The sequence below is a fragment of the Mobula birostris genome, chromosome 16 (genome assembly GCF_030028105.1).
Source record: "Mobula birostris isolate sMobBir1 chromosome 16, sMobBir1.hap1, whole genome shotgun sequence".
In the NCBI taxonomy this organism is placed as follows: domain Eukaryota; kingdom Metazoa; phylum Chordata; class Chondrichthyes; order Myliobatiformes; family Myliobatidae; genus Mobula; species Mobula birostris.
In genome coordinates this window covers 9,568,136-9,587,718 of record NC_092385.1, presented here as the reverse complement: position 1 = coordinate 9,587,718, position 19,583 = coordinate 9,568,136, and the positions used below count along the sequence as shown (strand labels likewise).

General features: G+C 40.6%; 1 protein-coding gene across 2 annotated transcripts in view; it reads left to right on the top strand.

Moving 5' to 3' along the window:
* The window catches only part of prkar2aa (protein kinase, cAMP-dependent, regulatory, type II, alpha A), a 355,118-nt gene extending 336,794 nt beyond the window's left edge, over positions 1-18,324 (top strand). For both annotated transcript variants that reach the window (XM_072280287.1, XM_072280285.1), the window contains 5 exons: positions 2,479-2,580; positions 3,118-3,192; positions 11,080-11,145; positions 14,679-14,817; positions 16,584-18,324. In XM_072280287.1, coding sequence (XP_072136388.1) covers positions 2,479-2,580; positions 3,118-3,192; positions 11,080-11,145; positions 14,679-14,817; positions 16,584-16,717 — 516 coding nt within the window. In that variant the 3' untranslated portion in view covers positions 16,718-18,324. The remainder of the gene's footprint in view (positions 1-2,478; positions 2,581-3,117; positions 3,193-11,079; positions 11,146-14,678; positions 14,818-16,583) is intronic.
* Positions 18,325-19,583: the final 1,259 nt, after the last annotated feature.

The window sequence follows — 19,583 nt, the reverse complement described above, 5'->3', positions numbered from 1 at the left end:
CAGGTCTCATCGATTTACAGGAGGCCACACCAGGAGCACCAGATACAGTAGATGATCCCCAGCAGACTCGCAGGTGAAGTGCTACCATGCCTGGAAGAACTGTTGGGGGCCTTGAGTGATGTAGGGGCAGGTGTAGCACTTGTCCCACTTACAAGGATAAGTGCCAGGGATGAGATCAGTGAGGAGGGATGAGTGGACATAGAGAGTGATCGCTATGGAAAGTAGAGAGTGGTGGGGGAGGGGGGGGCGGAAAGATCTGCTTAGTGGTGGGATCCCATTGTAGATGGCGGAAGTTACGGAGAATGATGTCTTGTCCGTATATTAATTAGATTGATTAGCAAGTTTATTGCTAGGATTAGTATTAGAAAGCATACTAATCCTATGCTGTCTTTGGTTTGGAAGAATGAGAGCTGCTCTTATTGAAATAATATTATTTTGGTCATTCAGCAGACAGGTGCAGAGCTGAAAGGTGACTCACTTGAGATTATGTGAGAAAACTCAGATGTGACAACGCCAATTCTATTGAATATCAGAGGGAGATTGAAAAATAAATATTGATAGAAAGGTTTGAGACGAGGTGGCGTTTTGGAAGGGCAGATACTTGGTTCTATTTGTAAAAGAGAATTAGAGGCTAGAGCATTACGAGCAACTGTTTCTCTTCCCATAGCCATATAATTGTCCCTGAAATCTATAAAAATGTAATCTGCCCCACCTACCCTGAGTAATGTAACCATAAGCACTCGCTCACTTTCTCCATGTATGCTTTCATAATCCAGTTATACATCTACAGTGAAACGTTTTACTATCTCACTGTGCCTACATTTTCAGTGGGTTTGTTCAACATGCTGTATTGGATAATCAAACATTTTTTCATCTAAATATTGAAAAATCAAAAGCATTATTTTGAGCTTCCATTATAAACACTTTTCCTAGCTTCCAATTTCTGACAGATATCTGACATTAAACCAAATTGCTTGTAACTTTATTGTCACATTTGATGCTGAGATTAGCTTTGGAGCACATATTATAAGCGGGAGGAGAGAGAGCAGCGTGCTGCGCATGCGCAGCCCTCCGGTGAAAATGATATCGTATCCATTAAATAGGGGCCGTGGACAATTCTGATTTGATGGAGACAGATGTGAAAGCACAGAGGAACACCTGGAGAAATTCCTGGAACGCAGGTTTGCTGCTGTTGTTACACGATCGAGAATCTTCCGGAGGGAAGGCCTCAAAATCCCCGGCTTTGCCTGCTGTTGGCGACCGAGATTGAAGTTGAATCGTTCAGATAGAGATGGTGCTCGGTACTCAGTGTCGGAGAGCTGATTGGAGGCTCGAAGTTTTCGGACGACTCAGAGTCGGACTGTGGTCGGGCATGGCAGGGAGAGTTTTTCTTCCTTCTCCCGTCTGCGTGAGATGTGGGACGCTTGAGAGACTTTGAACTTTTTACTGTGCTCATGGACTGTTCTTCATCAAGTTATGGTATTGTTGCACTGTTGTAACTTTATGTTATAATTATGTGGTTTTGTTAGTTTTTTCAGTCTTGGTCTGTCCTGTGTTTTGTGATATCACACCGGAGGAATATTGTATCATTTCTTAATGCATGCATTACTAAATGACAATAAAAGAGGACTGTGTGCCTTCATAATCTAATGCCATCGCTTAGACTTCCTATTTCTGCCTCCTCAGTACTGCTCTCTTTGCCCCAGTCGTTGCTCAGGTTCTGCAGAAATCTCCCTCTGTACCACTATTGCTTGTAGACAATTATTGCGACTTCCTCCTACCCAGTTTACCTCAGTCATAGTCCTAACTCACACTGTTGTGTTCATGGATATCAATGTGGCGTTGGCAGTTAGTTAAATTCTCACCTTTATTTTTGGATCCCTCCATAGCCTTGGCCTCTCTGTCTCTGTTATCTTCTCTACCCCAACATTCCTCCTTCAGGCATGCTGCCTTGGCTATCCCTGAACTCTGATTACTCCACTATTCACCATGGCATGCTACACATTGGAATTCTATCTAATCTTTGCCACAACTCTTTTTTTAGACCAAACTTGAGGATATCTGCCTAAATATTGTATGTGACTTGCTGTCAAGTAACGTAGCTATGAAGCACTGTGGGAAGTTAAAACTGGTTAAAATTGAATATTATTTTAATAATATTTTGTAGTGGTTTCTTAGTTTTGAATATTGTGGTCTATTCAAACAAAAGCCGTCTAGGTGACGCCTCTTTGAGACCATGATTATAATGCTGAAAAAAAACTGGAGAAGTTGGAAAAACAGGTATCTCTCATCATGCACAAATTACGAACAAAAGCTTGTGAATAGTAATTGCATTGTTCTTTGGATGTGCCCTGGTAAAACAAAACCTGGTTATTTGAGAGGTGTGGGAGCTGTAACCTGAAGTTTCTGTGCTTCAAAAATGGGTATTCCCTTGGTTTAGGTTTCTGTTAGTTCATTTTCCTCTTTTTTTCTCTGCAGGACCGTGTCACGTTTCGGCGAATAATTGTGAAAAACAATGCAAAGAAGAGGAAGATGTATGAATCATTCGTTGAATCAGTTCCCCTGTTGAAATCACTGGAGGTACAGTTGTTTTCTTTGACCCGTACAAAACTCAGAACATTCAGTTAGCATAGTTACACTTTATGAAGCAACTTAGGAATTAGTATTTAGTATTTGTGACCTGTGTAAAGTACCAGAGCAGTTGATCAAAGCTTAAATAAACAGATTATTTTTAAGGCACAATGAGGTGCAAGGGCAGAGATATTTTAAGGGAATGCGTCCGAGTGACTGAGATCCTGCAGTTGAATAATAATAATTATTATATTAATAACAATGGAGCCACAGCAGCAGGATAAAGTTACCTCACAGCTTTAATTGCAGGTTACAGATGGCTGTGAAAACCAAGTCATTGGGTACGTTTAAAGTGGAGATTGATAGATTCTTGATTCGTAAGGGTGGCAAAGGTTACAGGGAGATGGCAAGACAATGGGGTTGGAGGGAACATTTCAGCCATGATTGAATAGTGGAGCAAGCTCGATGAGCTGAATCTGTTCCTATGTCTATATTGAATCACACTTCAGTCATTAAAATTTCTGTGATATCTGTTTGATTTTTCAGCTTTCAGAAAGAATGAAGATTGTTGACGTAATAGGAGAGAGATCATATCACGATAATGAACTTATCATTAAACAGGTAAGACTTTAATTCATTATATGCGCAACCTTTATGCCATGGTTTTTAATTACTAAATAACCAACATGCAAACTTTCATGTTCAATAACTTATGTTTGATTTCCTTTTACTTTTTGGCACTCCAGTTATTCAGTCCATCAGTTAATTGGGGCAACCACCTATTTGGACAAGTCTTAAAGAACAAAAACTAATTGAAAAAATAGCCGGGATTCCCATCATTTATTTGGGACACTTGGCCACTTTACTGGGACAGGAGACTGTTGCCAAATAGTTTCTATCTAGCATCAGTCGCATGAACTTGTGAACCTGTGTAGCTGTTAGACACTACACGGTGCTTAGAGCGAGCAGTTTTTAGTGTCAGTTGGATGTGTTTATGTTCAAAAGCCACTGATAGTTGGTGAGAAATAAGCAGTAAGACTATTTAGAATTGTGTTGCTCAGTGTGGTTTCAGGCATTCAGGCTTGGAGTTGCCAGAAACGATCAGGAGTGAAAAATGAAACGATTTCACTGCTTCAACAAGTTTGGAACTATGAATGTTATAATGAAAGTGAACATTTGGAGGATGCAAACCTCAAAAGCATTGTATGAAGGCAGTCCATTATCGGCACCAGGTGTCTGTGCTAATTTTGTTCATTTACAGCCAATCAAAAGAACATGGCAGCATGTTGGTTGTCCGTTGTTTCTGATGATGAAAGTGAAACCTGTGTGGTAGAGTTTTTAAAGTGGAAAAGCAATTGCATTAGGACAGTTCCATTCTCTTGACCTTGGAGCTCCAGATTCACTGGATGAGTAGTCACAAACTGGGGTCTTCCTTGGTTGCAATGGATGACCATGACTACTTCTGTGCTTTATCATGCCCTTTAACTCTCCACAAAGCATTGCATAACCACTTTCTTGGGGGTTGAATCTCACTGTTGATCTCATCTGCCCAGTGTGCCGGAACTGACTTACCACGCTAGGACAGGCATGTCCCTATTTCACTGGGGTATGAGGCCCGCTGGCTGTTCTCACCTGGTTTAGCCCGCCTGTCACATGCAAACAGCTACTTGGAGCCACAGGTGAGAGCTAAGTGAGACCAAAGAGCTGCCCCAGAATGGACACAACAAGCCCCTTCATCAGAGGTGCGATCCCTCTCTGGAAGCCCCGTACCAGGCAGTGTACACTGGATGAATTCTTCCATCGATAACTTAGGAACTCATACACAGTTTTATAGTACTGTAGTAGAATAGATAGTGTTTTAATTTGTTCTGCATTTCATCTACGTACATAATTTGTTACTCAGTTAAACAGTAGTTTTTCTTTGTCAAACAGTTTTAAATATCAAAACTGGCTAATTGGAGCAGCTGCTTAATTGGGCCAAAATGCACTGGTCCCAATGTGTTCCAATTAACCAGAGTCCACTGTAATTGATTTATTTTCAGATTGGTCAATAGAAAACCTTTTGCACCCGTTTAATATAAGGCCCATTTTCATGTATAGGGTAGCGGAGTGGAGATGCGTCTCAACCACAGGAGGTGTAAGGTGCTCCTTCCCTCCGCTAGCCTGCAGATCACCATTAGGCAAGGTGTAGCACCTGTTCAGACCCCCCTCCACCCCCAAGATCAGGATGTCATGAAACCATGGGAGTAGGTGGTGGACGGTCATATGAGCAGCTGGTGCATATCACAAATCCTGGTTATGCAACCACTGACGTCAGGCAGACAATCTCTGAAGAGTATTCACAGGCTGGGGTCACCCTCTTGTAAAAACACTGCCCAGAAGAAGGCAACTTCAAGCTACTTCTGTAGAGAAATTTATCAAGAACAATCATAGTCCTCAGACCATGATCACCCACATCATTCAACATGACACATAATGATGATGATGACTTTTACTTAATGAGTCTTGTTGACCTCTGAATGTGTGCATGTGCAAGCATTGAATTAGAGCCCCAGAGGAAGAGAGCACATTGAGAAACCCTTTGGTTCTCCCCTCCTCCTATCCTAATTTGTTTTCTTCACCCCCACATTCCCATCAAATTCTGCCAGATTACACCTCCTATACAAAGTAGAAATTATAGTGGCCAATTAACCTAATTTTGGGATGTGAGAGGAAACTCGAGCACACAAATGAAACCCATCCTGTCAAGAGAGAGGATGTGCAGACTCCACATAGACAATGCAACAGGTTAGGAATCAAGCTGGGTCACTGGAGTAGTGAAAGCAACAGCTCTACTAATAATCCAAGGTCAGGATTGAACTTGGGTCCCTGAAGCCATGGGGTTGTGTATATGGATATTTAACAACTGTGTAATGAAGTGTGAGGGCCATTGGAGTAAACACACGGGAATTACACCACAAACTTAAATTTCATAAATTTGAAACTGAATAATGTCCATCAGTGTTGAGCTAGCCGGAGTGTTTAATTGGTTTTCCAATTATTCTCCTTTGGTCCTTACTTCCAATTGTTGATTATAATGGATAGTTATTTGCACTTCCTACAAAACATACTAACACACACAACATGCTGGAGGAAATTAGCAGTTCAGGCAGCATCAATGGGGAGGAATGAGCAGTTGCTGTTTCAGGCCGACACTGTTCAGTGTTTAAGTGAAATTTGGATTGACGCGTGGGTGGTAGGGGTATGGAGGGCTATGGTCCATATGCAGGTCGATGGGAGTAGGCAGTTTAAATGGTTTCAGCATGGATTAGATGGGCCATTGCTGCATTGTACTTTTCTATGACTATGAAGAACCAAGGATTATGATTTAATATAGCATATTTTTCACAGCAATCGTAAATTGAATCCACCATTGTACATTTAATACGCAAGACAGGTGAAGTTTTAATTTTCTATTTGTGGATTTCAGTCAAACTTGCTCACAGTTTCTGTCACAGTATGGATGTGAGGTTAAGATACCTCTCACTTTTTATCACAGATTGCAGAAACGGAAGGGCGTTAAAGAAATTACAGTGAAATTGAAATATGAGGACTATTTTGCAGCAATGAAAGGGAGATTTGTCTATGTGGTGCTTTTCAAAACCTCAACATGTCTCAGTGTGATTTGTAACCAAATTAGTAATTTTGAAATATGGTCTAGAAAACAGCAACTAATTAGCACACAGGAAACAGTATCAAAATAATTAATCCAATGTTTTGTGTTTGGTGTTACATACATTTAGCATGGGCCTTGAGGAAAATTCCTCTGTTTTTTTAAATATGGATAGTTTTTTTCAACCACCTGATATATGAACAGCCAGCAGCCCCGCATTGGACTGCCGGCCTAGATAGGCTGAATGCATGCAGGCATTTTCCCCTCAAGCTGAGAGAGACTAGAACTAAAGGCTGTAGGTTTAGGGTAAGAGGTGAAATATTTAGACCATAAGATATAGGAGCAGAAGTATGCTGTTCGGCCCATTGAGTCTGTTCCGCCACTCAAATCATGCGCTGATCTAATTCTTCGAGTCATCCCCACTCCCCTGCCTTCATCCCATACCCTTTGATGCCCTGGCTAATCAAGAACCTATCTCTGGCTTAAACACACCCAATGATTTGGCCTCCACAGCCGCTTGTGGTGACAAATTCCACAGATTTACCACCCTCTGACTAAAGTAATTTCTCCGCATCTCAGTTCTAAATGGACGTACTTCAATCCTGAAGTTGTGCCTTCTTGTCCTAGAATCCCCTACCATGGGAAACAACTTTGCCATATCTAATCTGTTCAATACTTTTAACAATTGGAATGTTTCTATAAGATTCCCCCCCAATTCTCCTGAACTACAGGGAATACACCCCAAGAGCTGCCAGACGTTCCTCTTACGGTAACCCTTTCATTCCTGGAATCATTCTCATCAATCTTCTCTGAACCCTCTCCAATGTCAGTATATCTTCTGAGGGGGAACTTCTTCACTCAGAAGGTGGAGTGAGTGTGGAACGAGCTGCCAGCAGAAGTGGTGGATGCAGGTTCAATTACAGCATTTAGGAGAAATTTGGATAGATAGTGGATGAGAGAGGTATGGAGGTCTGTGGTTCAGGTACGGGTAAAGGGGACTGAGCACGAGATTCTGAGGATGCTGGGAATCGAGAATAACATATACAAACTCAGCAGGTCAGGCAACATCTATGTAAATGAATAAGTAGTTGATGTTTCAGTCCGAGACTCTTCTCAGCCTGTAGTGTTGACTGTTTATCCCTCCCCATGATGCTGCCTGACCTGAGTTCCTCAAGCATTTTGTGTGTTACTCTGAATTCCCAGCATCTGTAAAACCTCTTGTCTTTATGAAACATAACAGTAGTTTCTTTGGAGTGGGTGGAAGAAATCTTTGAATCGGTTACACAGTGATCAGAACATACTGTTGACAATATCCTTGAAAACTAAAGGAATGCCAAACTCCAACTTATTGATTAGTTCATCATTTGAACATTGCCCATTATATCTGGCAGAGCAGAATGAATCAGTGTCGACTTTCCCAACAGGCAGTTTATTTTTGCATAGGAAATGAGAGAGCTTGGCTTTTGGAACTTGTCCCAAGTCCGAGCATCATGTACATCTTCTGAGAACCTTGGCTATGTAGGTTATTGATTTCCTTGTCTGGACAACACTATTTACCTATCACCTTTCACATTTTGTGATACCTCAGCCAACATAAAATTGTGACTTCCCATTTACAGCCTTTAGAGCAGAGGTTCACAACCTTTTTTCTGCCATTGACCAATACCATTAAGCAAGGGCGGCAGGCTAGAAGCCTCTGCTTTAGAGGGATTGACTGCTGGATTTTCACCATATTTTGTGGAGTGGAGAATTCCTCCAGATTTTTACTCTTAAGTGGCCTAGCTTTTGCAATCTAAAGTTTCTTCTGTGGTCAAGAATGAGGCATAAAATGTGTTGTTTACAATTGTTTTAAGTATTACAAGAGCAAAGAAAAACAAGAAATGTCGAGAGAACAAAGACCAGACTAAAAAGTAGACATCTATATACTACTAAAATTCTCATGCTCTGTTTGTGACCTCCAATTAGCCCAAACGGTGCATTACAGTGGCACTTTTTTTTGACTAAACCGACTTAAGATGCGCTAACTTACAGAATGCATGAAAAGTTCAGGGTTATATATTCGTATGAAATTGCTCACTCGTCAATCAACAGACCCCGCTTTCCATAATCTGAGCCGATTCCAGCTTTAATGGAAACCGTGAAGTGACACCACGATGCATGCACACGGCCAGCCTCAGCAGCATCTCACTATGCTCACAGCAGCGACACGAACTGCAGAATAAGGGCAGGGCTATCACATCCATTTAGGAGAGCGCCAACCACATTATCAAGAAAAATCAGCATCCTGGAGGCTTCGGTGTTACTGCTTCGTATCTTCTATCAAGCATTAGGGTAAAAAAAATATGGACAGCCTAATTATGCTGCATGGAAAGAGAAGGGGGACATGATGGTCAAGAGATGACGCCAAACGTCGTGGGGAAGCGGCAAAGAGAGGGGGAGAACAAGAATCGGATGAGGCCAGGGCCGCACGACTCCAGGATCAGAGAGAAAGAACAAATGGTAGAAGCGATGAAGAGACGAAGGATGAAAGGGCTGCGTATCTCCAGAATGACAACAACTGCTAACGAAGTCGCTGTCATTATACCGAACAGCACCGAACCTGAAGCAAGATCACGACAGAGGAGCTATATTTGTCTTGCTTATGCATCTTTCTTCTTTAATAAACTGAGTTTTTCTTCTTTAATTTCCAAAGCAATCACATCAGACTGCACTACCTTTCTCCCAAAGGGTGCCCCAACAGGTCACCAGGTTGTCTAGTTGTCTTCTGATACTGAGACTAGATAGAGATAAAAAAAATTACATTGTTAACAGTTAACCTATTAGATAGCCAGATCCATGTGGTTTGACACCTGCTGCTGAAAACTTAAGAAGATTCTAGAAAAATACAGAAGCAATTGTACTATAATTACTGGAAAATTCACTGAACAATTAATATACAGTGGATTCCCGTTAATTAGCACATATCAAGACCAGTACGTTTTGGCCCAATTAAGCGGCTGCTCCAGTTAGCCAAAGCTTCATGGAAATAATTAAAAATATTTAAAAACTACAGTTTGACTAAAATATTATGTATTTAACTAAAACGCAGAACAAATTAGAACACTACTATTATCTCTACAGTACTATAAAATTGTATAATAGAAATCCATGTAATATACGTTGTCATGTTCTTTTGATTGATTGTAAATGAACAAATTTAGTGCTGATGCCTAGTGCAGATAAAGGACTACCTTCTTACAATGCTTTTGATGATTACATCCTCCAAGTCTTCATTTTCATTGTCACATTCAAGGTGATTGTTGGTAGCTTCAAATTCTTCGTCGTCCCTAACTTGTTGAAGTAGTGAAATTATTCACTCATTTTCACTCCTGGCTGTTTGTGGCTTCTCCAAGCCTGAATGCTTGAGACTGCAGTGTGCAAAACCAATCTAAATTGTCTTACTGCTTATTTACTGCCAACTATCAGAGACAAAATCACGGTTTTTTTTAATGCAAACATATGCAATGGGCTCCATGTAAAAAACTGTTCCCTCTAAACACGGTATAATGTCTGATGGCCACACAAGTGCACGTGTCTGATGCCAGTTAGAAACGGTTGGCAACAGTTTTGCATAGTATCCCAAATAAGTGAAGTGAATTCCGGCCATTTTCTTGATTGTTTTTTGTTCATTAAGAGTTGTTCCAAATAAGTGGCTGCTCTGATTAACTGATGGCCCAATTAACTGGAATCTACAATATGTAGGTGATTATAAAAAAAAATTACAAGCTAGCATTAGATTATGAAGACATGCAGTTCTCTTTTATTGTCATTTAGTAATGCATGCATTAAGAAATGATACAATATTTCCTCTGGTGTGATATCACAAAACACAGGACAGACCAAGACTGAAAAAGCTAACAAAACCCCATTATTATAACATATAGTTACAACAGTGCAACAATACCATAACTTGATGAAGAACAGTCCATGAGCACAGTAAAAAGTTCAAAGTCTCTCAAATGTCCCACATCTCACGTAGACAGGAGAAGGAAGAAAAACTCACCCTCCCATGCTCGACCACAATCCGACTCTGAGTCATCCGTAAACTTCGAGCTCTGATCAGCTCTTCGACACCGAGTACTGAGCGCCATCTCTGTCCAAACGGTTCGACCGCAATCTCGATCACCAACAGCAGGCAAAGCCGGGGATTTTGAGGCCTTCCCTCCGGAAGATTCCCAACCACGCAGTAACAACAGCAGCAAACTGGCGTTTCAGAAATTTCTCCAGATGTTCCTCTGTGCTTTCACGTCTGTCTCCATCAAATCAGAATTGTCCACGGCCCCTATTTAATGGATATGATATCATTTTTCACCGGAGGGCTGCGCACGTGTGGCGCGCTGCTCTCTCTCCTCCCACTGCTCCTGTAAACTACAGGAAAAATAACAATTCTGCATTCTAATCCAACAAGAAGGAAAGTCAGGCTATTGTGGGGCAATACAGTAGTGTAGTGCCAGCTGTTAGATCGGGGTTCAATTCCAGTTTTAAGGAGTTAGTACTTTCTTCCTGTGACCCTGTGGTTTCCTCTGAGCACTCTTGTTACCTCCTATATTGCAAAAAGACACGGGTTAAGGTTAGTAAGTTTTGGGCATGCTATGATGGCACCAGAAGCTTGGCAACACTTGCAGGCTACCCAGCACAGTCCTCACTGATTTGATTTGATGCAAACGACCCATTTCAGGCTATGTTTCAATATACATGTCACAAGTAAAGCTAATCTCTCGTTTTCTCTGACTATATTGTTAATCAGGTATGTGCTAAAACAAGTTGTTGCTAAGTTATAATTTTGAAATCTGAAGTTTTACTTTGTTGTCCTGCAGGGAGATAAGGCAGACTGCTTCTACATTGTAGAATCGGGTGAAGTGAAGATCATGATCAAGAGCAAGGTAAGACTTTTCACCTGCATGGGCCACAAGTGATCCATAAACCAAAGGGAAATAGTGGAAACTATAAATACACTAAAGTGCTTTAAATGCAAGTGCCCGAAGAGGGAAATCTGTAATGTTTCAAGTATCGAAGCACGTTTATGTTACCATATACTGCCTTGAGATTCACTTTCTTGCAGACATACACAGTAAAATAAATAAATAGAATCGATGAAAAATTACACAGAAAGGCTGACAAACAACCAATATGCAAAAGAAGAGCAACTGTTCAAATCTAAATAAATAAATAAATAAATAAATAAATAATACTGACGACATTAGTTGAAGAGTCCTTGAAAGTGAGTCAGTTGGTTATGGAGTCAGTTCAGATCCGCGCTGGTCCAGGAGCCAGATGACTGAAAGGTAATAACTGTTCCTACAACTGGTGCAGGACCTATCGATCCTGTACCACCACCTCGATGGCAGCAGTCAGAAGAGAACATGGGGGAGATGGTGAGGGCCTGATATAATGGTTGCTGCTTTTTTTATGGCAATGGTCCTTGTAGATGTGCTCATTGGTGGGGAGGGCTTTGCCTGTGATGGACTGGGCTTTATGCACTGCTTTTTTTTATAGAGTTAGTTAAGATGTAACAATTTAAGCAGTTGCAGAGTTAAGGAAAATGAGTAGAGTAAGGTCTTTAACTTGGGAAAGGGCAAGGGTGTTTAAATGACACGAAGGATACTTTATACTTATACTTTCATACTTTGTACTTTATTGTCGCCAAACAATTGGTACTAGAACGTACAATCATCACAGCGATATTTGATTCTGCGCTTCCCACTCCCTGGATTACAAATATTAAATATTAGAAATAGTTAAAATTAGTAAATATTAAAAATTTAAATTATAAATCATAAATAGAAAATAGAAAAATGGGAAGTAAGGTAGTGCAAAAAAACTGAGAGGCAGGTCCGGATATTTGGATGATGATAGCATGATGAATCTAGTTAGGAATCACATAAATATATAAAGGGTATGGGGGGGATTATACAGTATAGGAGAACAATAATCAGTACATGTCAAAAAAGGAGTGGTAGTTATAAAATAATTGATTTGATTGTTCATAACAGAGTGCTATAAAATGCCTGATCAAGTTATGTTCCTTGTATTTGCATAAGGCTTCATTGGGGGAAAAAAAAATGAAGTTTGGAGTCAGAAGGAAGTAGAGAATTAAAATGGTTAATGAATTCAAAAATCTCATGTCATGTTTGTAGACTGAGTGGAGCTCTTCTGTAAAGTAATCACTCCAGCTGTGCTTGGTCTCCCAAAGATAGAAAGGGCTGTATCATGAATAATAAATAGTGAGGTGAAAGGTCAGCTGCAGTCCCTCCTCTGCTTGCATCGAATAGGATTGGCCACAAATCTTTGGGGTAATTAGAGTGTGTTCCATTTCCACTGATTCATTTTTCATTAGCTGTGGGGATGCTGACAAGGAATGGGAGGAAGAGCATTTGTGATAACATCACCTTGGACGTTTTAGAAGTTGTGGCAAATGATCGTTTAAATGTGGGATCTTGAGGGAATAGAGGTGAGGGCAAAGAAAATTCATCCAAGGGAAGGAGAGTGGAAAGGTTAATGTGTGAGGAGCACTTGATGGCTTGGGGCCCGTGACTCTCTGGAGTCACAGGGGATCTTACTGAAATCTATTGACTATTGAAAGGGCTAGGTAGAGTGCTAGAAGATGTTTCCAATAGTGAGAGAATCTAGGATTAAGAATGCCCCTTTAGAACAGACAGGAGGAAGACTTTGCTTAGCCAGAGAGTGGTGAATCTGTGGAATCCATTGCCCCAGATTTGCTGTGGAGGCCAAAATAATTGTTGTACATAAAGTGGAGTTTAATAGGTTCTTGATTAGTAAGAGCATTAAAGGTTATCTGGAGAAGGCAGGGGAATGGGATTGAGAGGGATAATAAATCAGCCATGATTGAATGGTGAAGCATACTCAATGAGCCAAATGACATAATTCTGCTTCTATGTCTTATGGTCTTATGGTGTTACAAGGTCAGGGTTAGGTGCGCAGGAAAGGAGAAGATGTATTCAAGGATTCTGTCAACTTGTAATGGGGAGGAATTCTGAACAGAAGCAAATAAAAGATGCGTTGTAGCATTGGTATAGAGGGGGACATTATCAGAACAAATGTGACAGAAATGCTGTGAGAACGGATTGGGATATTTTATGGGAAAGTTGAGTGGGAGGATGTGTAGATATGGTGGATAGGTGATAAACTACACGTTAAATATTTACCTTATAATCAGAATCAGGTTTATTATCACTGACGTTAGCTGTAAAATTTGTTTTTTGTTGTGATAGAACAGTGACGGCATAACAAATAGCTATGAATTATAAAAAAAATAGTGCAAAAGAGTATCAGAGAGGTTTGTGGGCTGTTCAGAAATGTAATGGCAGAGCGATAGAAGCTGTTTCTAAAACATTGAGTGTGGGTCTTCAGGCTCCTGTAATAGTTGTAGTAGTAGTATTGCAATCACTCAAGTTGAATATAATGTTCTCCCAAGGGGTTATTCTGTTAATTGAGAAAGGCTGTAGGTGATTCTGGTTAACGTGGGGAGGCTGATGCACGGGTAGGCACCACGTGGTCTTTGACAGATCGGGGTCAGGGTCCAGTTGCATGGAATGCAAGATAACTGGGGACTCTTCACTGCTGTCGTGATCTGTCCTTATCTTCCACCAGCTCCACTGTTAAGGTCTTAGTTGGATTACTCTTTGTCTGGGACCTTCCCATTGACCTTACCGCCCTGGGTGACCCTACCTGGAGCTAAGCTCCAGACGGCATTGTTCTTAGGTTCTCAGGAAATCACAAGCCTCTCCAGCGTGACGGGGTGACAATCTTCAGAGGAGTCAGGCTCATGTAGTTCTTCCCTGATGGTGGTAAAGAGAAGAAGGCATGTCCTGAATGATGAGGATCCCTAAGGATGGATGCAGAATTTTGAAGATATTTTTGATGGTGGGGCAGCCTTCCGAAGTTAAGTGTTAAGAGTATTTTCTGTTTCTGTTTAGGAAACATGATTATTACTTAATTACTATGAATGGTGGTTACTTTGTTATTGCAGGAATCAGACCATGTCAATTAACATCTTAACATCTGAAGGCCCTTTTTAATTGGCAAATGATAATGCTCTTGTGTTTTCCGCATTTAATTTCCAAACAAGTCAAACAAACAGCAGATGCTGGATGTCTAAAATAAAAATAGAAAAAATTCTGTTTTGACTCCAAACAACAGGATTGTGCTCTTAGGACTTGGCTCTGGCTGTTTCTGAATGTTCAGACATCAGTTTTGGAAAATTGGCTGTTTGTAGTTGCTGTGGAACAGTCAACTATGAAGTAAAATGTGAGTTTGGGCCTTTCAGGGTGAACCTTTGTGTGCAGATTACTTCGGAGATCCCTGACATAACAGCTAACTTGTTTAATTCAAATTTACGCCGGTGCTGTGCTCCACTTTACAATTAACACTGAGTATTTATATCTGTTTTGCTTAGACGCTGGCCGATCAAGAGGGCAATGCGGAGGTGGAAATTGCCAGATGTGTGAAGGGGCAGTATTTTGGCGAACTGGCACTGGTGACCAACAAACCTAGAGCAGCTTCAGCATATGCAGTTGGAGATGTCAAATGCTTAGGCAAGTATTCATTTCAATTGAGTAGAACATAAGAAATGTGAAACAGGAGTAGACCATCCAGTGCCCTGAGCCCACTCCCACTTTTGATAATATCTCCTTTACTCTAAAGTCACTTTACTGCACTAACTCCATTTCTCCCTGTTTGCTTACTACTAAAATTTCTATCAATGTATTGAGTAAACTTGGTAACTGAGTGTCCACAGCCCTCTTGCGGAGAGAATTCCAAAGTTACACCGACCTTTGAGTGAAAAGATTTCTTCACGTCTCTTTTTGAGACTGTGGCCCTCCTGTACGATCAGTCAGAAGAAATACAACATCTCCTCGTCAGGTGCCATCAGAAATCTTTGTGCTTTAGTGAGAGTATTTCTCATTCTTCTAAAGTCCAGAAAGCCAATTTAGTCTATTTTCACTGGACAATTCCCTTCACCTCTTCCAAATGAAGTAATAAAATTTCAATTTGCACTAAAACATCAACTTTTGAATAATAGCTAGCGTTACATTTTATTTTCCTACTTGCTGTGGTAGTTCCATGTAAACTCTCAAGGATATGCAGATTCCTCTGAACACCTCACCAGTTGAAAGATACTTTGCTTTCTATTTTTAGGTACCAAAGTAGCTGACATTATGTTTTCCCACATTATATTCCAAATGCTGTGTTCTCAGGGCATAGTAGGGTAGCGGTTATCGCATCACTTTATATCACCAGTGATCACTGATGGGGGTTCAGTTCCCACTGCTGTTTGTAAGCAGTTTGTACATTCTCGCCATGATTGTGTGGGTTTCCTCTGGGTGTCCCAGTTTCCTCCCACATCTTCCAAATACGTAAAGTTAGGGTTTGTAAGCTGTGGGCATGATATATTGTCCCCATGCATGGGCTGCCACCAGATGCAATCCGCAGATTGTGTTGGTCATTCATGCAAAAACAACGCACAATCTATATGTTCCCATGTACATGTGACAAATAAAGTTAATATTTCTTCTTTCGTTGTATCTGCCAAAAGCCATTCCACATCCCTTCACAGCTCACTCAGCTTTGTATCATCGGGAAACATAGATACGCTGTAATTTTCAAACTATTTGGGTGCGTACTGTTTATTTAATAGTCCAGGTGATATTCTGGCAAAAATTCTAAGTTGGTATTTCATTTCCTTTCTGGATGAGCCTTCCCTTTCCATGCAATTGAAGGGCATTCCCATTCCTGTTCCGATATGTCGATCCATGGCTTTATCTTGTGCCAAGATGAGGCCACCCTCAGGGTAGAGGAACATCACTTTATATTCTGTATGGATTAATATCAATTCCTCCTTCCAGCAAACAAATCCCCTCCCCACCCCCACATTCCTCTGTTCCCCATTCTGACCTTTTACTTCTCACTTGCCTATTACTTCCCTTTGGGTCCTCTCCTCTTTCCTTTCTCCTCTGGTCTACTCTTCTCTCCAATCAGATTTTGTCTTCTCCAGCCCTTGGCCTTTCCCACCTACCTGTCTTTACCTATCACCTTCCAGCTATCCCCTTTCCCCTCCCCCTACCTTTATATTCTGGCATCTTCCCCGTTCCTTCTCAGTCCTGGCTTGAAACATCAATTGTTTATTCTTTTCCATAGATGCTACCTGACCTGCTGAGTTCCTCCAGCATGTGTGTGTTGCACAGTATACCCTTTTCGATCTTGTCCTGATCGTTTTTTCCAGTAGTGTCTCTTGCATTTTAATATGTGCAAAACCTCTTTTTGTTGAGTTGTTTTTATCCTATTCTCTTTGCCTCTACAGTGATGGATATCCAAGCATTTGAACGGTTGTTAGGCCCTTGCATGGACATCATGAAGAGAAATATAGTGAATTATGAAGAGCAACTAGTCGCCTTGTTTGGTACTAGTTTGGACTTGGAGAATCCTGGTTTATAGGCACTATGTTATCCAGTGCCTTTTCAGTTTGATGGAAGCAAAGCGAAAAATACCCATAAACACACAAAAAAACCCACAGAGGAAAAAAAAAGCAGTAAATGAGCAAAACAGCATTTTCTGCCTCTTTCCATGCCATGGGGCAACCACTATGATGAAATACATTACCACCCAGCCAGGGATGGGAAAATGTTTGGCAAATGTTCTGTTTTACTTTTGTTATCTGCCTTCTTCATTTCAAAGCATATTCTGTATCTTGGGCTGATCTTCTTCCAAAAACAGAAAAGAATTGTTGATTTATGAATTATCAAACTGAACCACAAAGACAAATACTAAATGTAATTTTTGATAAGATGAAATGAGCAGATTCTGTGTTTCTTTGTTACTTATATACGTAGGTGACCAGTTCTTGCCAAAAAAAAACCTAAAAAAAAAGATAATGGTTGTTGTAAAGCTTTGATTGTTTCTGTGGTTTCACCACTGGGTGTTACTTTGAAAAGTATTTGGATAGGTTTAATGTTTCATATAAAATTGACTTCTTTAAAGTTCCTTGAATTATGTTGAATAGACTACCAAAGTTGCTTCGATTCAAGAGGTTTCTGAAATGAAAAGTTGTGCATCTGTGGTGGATTTTCAGTATAATATTGTTTCACAGTACGAAACAATATATAAGTTGGGTGAAACGTGTGATGGTGGGTATATAAAAAAGACCACTCATGCAATTATAAGAGTTCTGTTGTTGGGTTTGTCTCCTTTCTTTTTACTCTGTGCAGTACCAAACAGACGTATTGGAACAACGATGCTGTTCCCTTAAGTGTCAAATCATTGCATAAAAATGGCACTTACCATACCTTCTTCCCCTTTTGTTGTGCTTTTGTAATGGGTGAGTTGGAATATGTGTTTTCTTTAGACATTTGAGCTTTCTTGGGTTCACAATGTTAATGCTACATGGGCACCCCAAGGTACTGGTGTATGCTGAGACTGTTACCAAAAATAGATGTAAAATTTTGTGTCTCTTTTGGTTTCCATCTTGTTGCTTTTTCTGATATCCCCATTCCCTAATATTCAGATCAGAACTTGGTTAGAGATATTTTCAATTCACTTGTTTGTTCAGGAATTGGCAGGCCTGTGTCTTGAAAGTCATCACTGCCCAGTTTTTTTTACCCCATCACCAGCAAATCCATTCCCACTCCACGTCCAAAACACTCCTTGACCTTGCGCTGCTCCCTTCAGAGAAGTGTTGAGCAGTTTGATAGAGGTTTGCATTGAAGAGTCATAGATGTTAGCTCATCAGTGCTTGAGAGATATGACATGATAAGCTGTTCAAGCTGAAGGTTTGATGTAGGGGCAGACTCACTGAGAATTTTGTCCCACAGTACAGATGTATCACAGCCATTGAATCATTGTTGGCCTCGGCTTAAGAGTTTTATAATGAATTTGTAACTATACATCGTGAGGTGAATAAGGTCATCATTTTATCCCGGATTCAACAATATCTCAAACCCAGGTCCAAAGGTGCAGAAATGTTTGATTAAGGGCATATTTATGTTTAGTGTATATTTCCTTCCATAAATCTGTGGTGTGCCCTTGAATAAATTTAACATACCAACCATCTGTGTTTTTCTTACTGGACCACATGCGTGAGATGTAGTTGCTTGTTGTCCATGCAAAAATACTGGTAAGTATACTAAAAGGAGGCAAAATCTTCTAGTATTCTTTCTTATTCCCTGTCAGAATGGCCCTGGGTTTTATTCTGCAGTCCCAACTGGATTTGTTTTTCTGAGATATTTCATGCAGGGTGTGATTGAAGGGCTCATCACCCCTTGGTTTCACTTTGATTGGTGTCCTGCTGACAACAGAACTGCAGTTGAAGGCAGGATTGCACTTAGCAAGTAGAAAACTCCCTATTAGGCTCCACTCTCCAGTGAAAAATTGCCACAGAGTGAGGTACAGAAGGTCAATGGATGCCTGTGGAATCTGCAAAGTTGTTGTTCTTGTCAGGTTTATGAAGGGAGTGCAAACTGGGCAGGAAAAGTTAGAAAAGGACTTGAGTATTCTTTGTCAAGTCAGTTTATTTGTATTTTTTTAGTTTTGAATTATTATTTCAACCAGTATACACTTGCTGTCTTTCCTGCTGTTGGTCAACACCAGGACTTGCATGCTGCCCGAGAGCCAAGTGCAGCTTTCTGTGGGTATTGAAGTTCAGCTGTCTAGCATTTGTTTTCTGTAAGCTGCAGCTTGTCCATGCTACAGCAGCTCACGAAGGCCAGCTGCTGATTTGAAAGTATGCTTCTTTCTCAGGAGGAGGTTGACATAAGGTATTTAATATCTACGTATTTTATTTTAAGGCCAAAGTCTTAGCAAGTTTACTGTCTGAGACCAACTAAGGACGAAACATCAGAGTAGAAGTAACAAACTTAAAAAAGTGACAGTTCAATGGTAGCTAAGTCCCTTAAATAAACCTTGCAAATGGTTGATGAGAATGGCATCAATATTTTGTCCCTCACTCAGCACTCTCAAACTTTTTGTTGCAGCAATGAGCTGTATTGCGTGACATTTCGTTCACATGTCATGTTCTGTTCAGATTTGGATCCATGATTCTGCCTAGGGTTGTCATAATTTTAATGTTGCATTAAGAATCCTACCTGCAGGCTGAGAATAAACGGGGAAGACATAAAACAAGTACAGAACCTTTGCTACTTAGGAAGCTGGGTGACATCAGATGGCAGGTGTAACGTGGACATCAAAAGAAGAATAGGGATGGCAAAAGACACCTTTACGAGAATGAAGAGTATAATGACCTATACTCAACTAGGCATGACAACCTGCCTCAGAGTACTGAAATGTTATGTTTATCCAGTTATGTGGC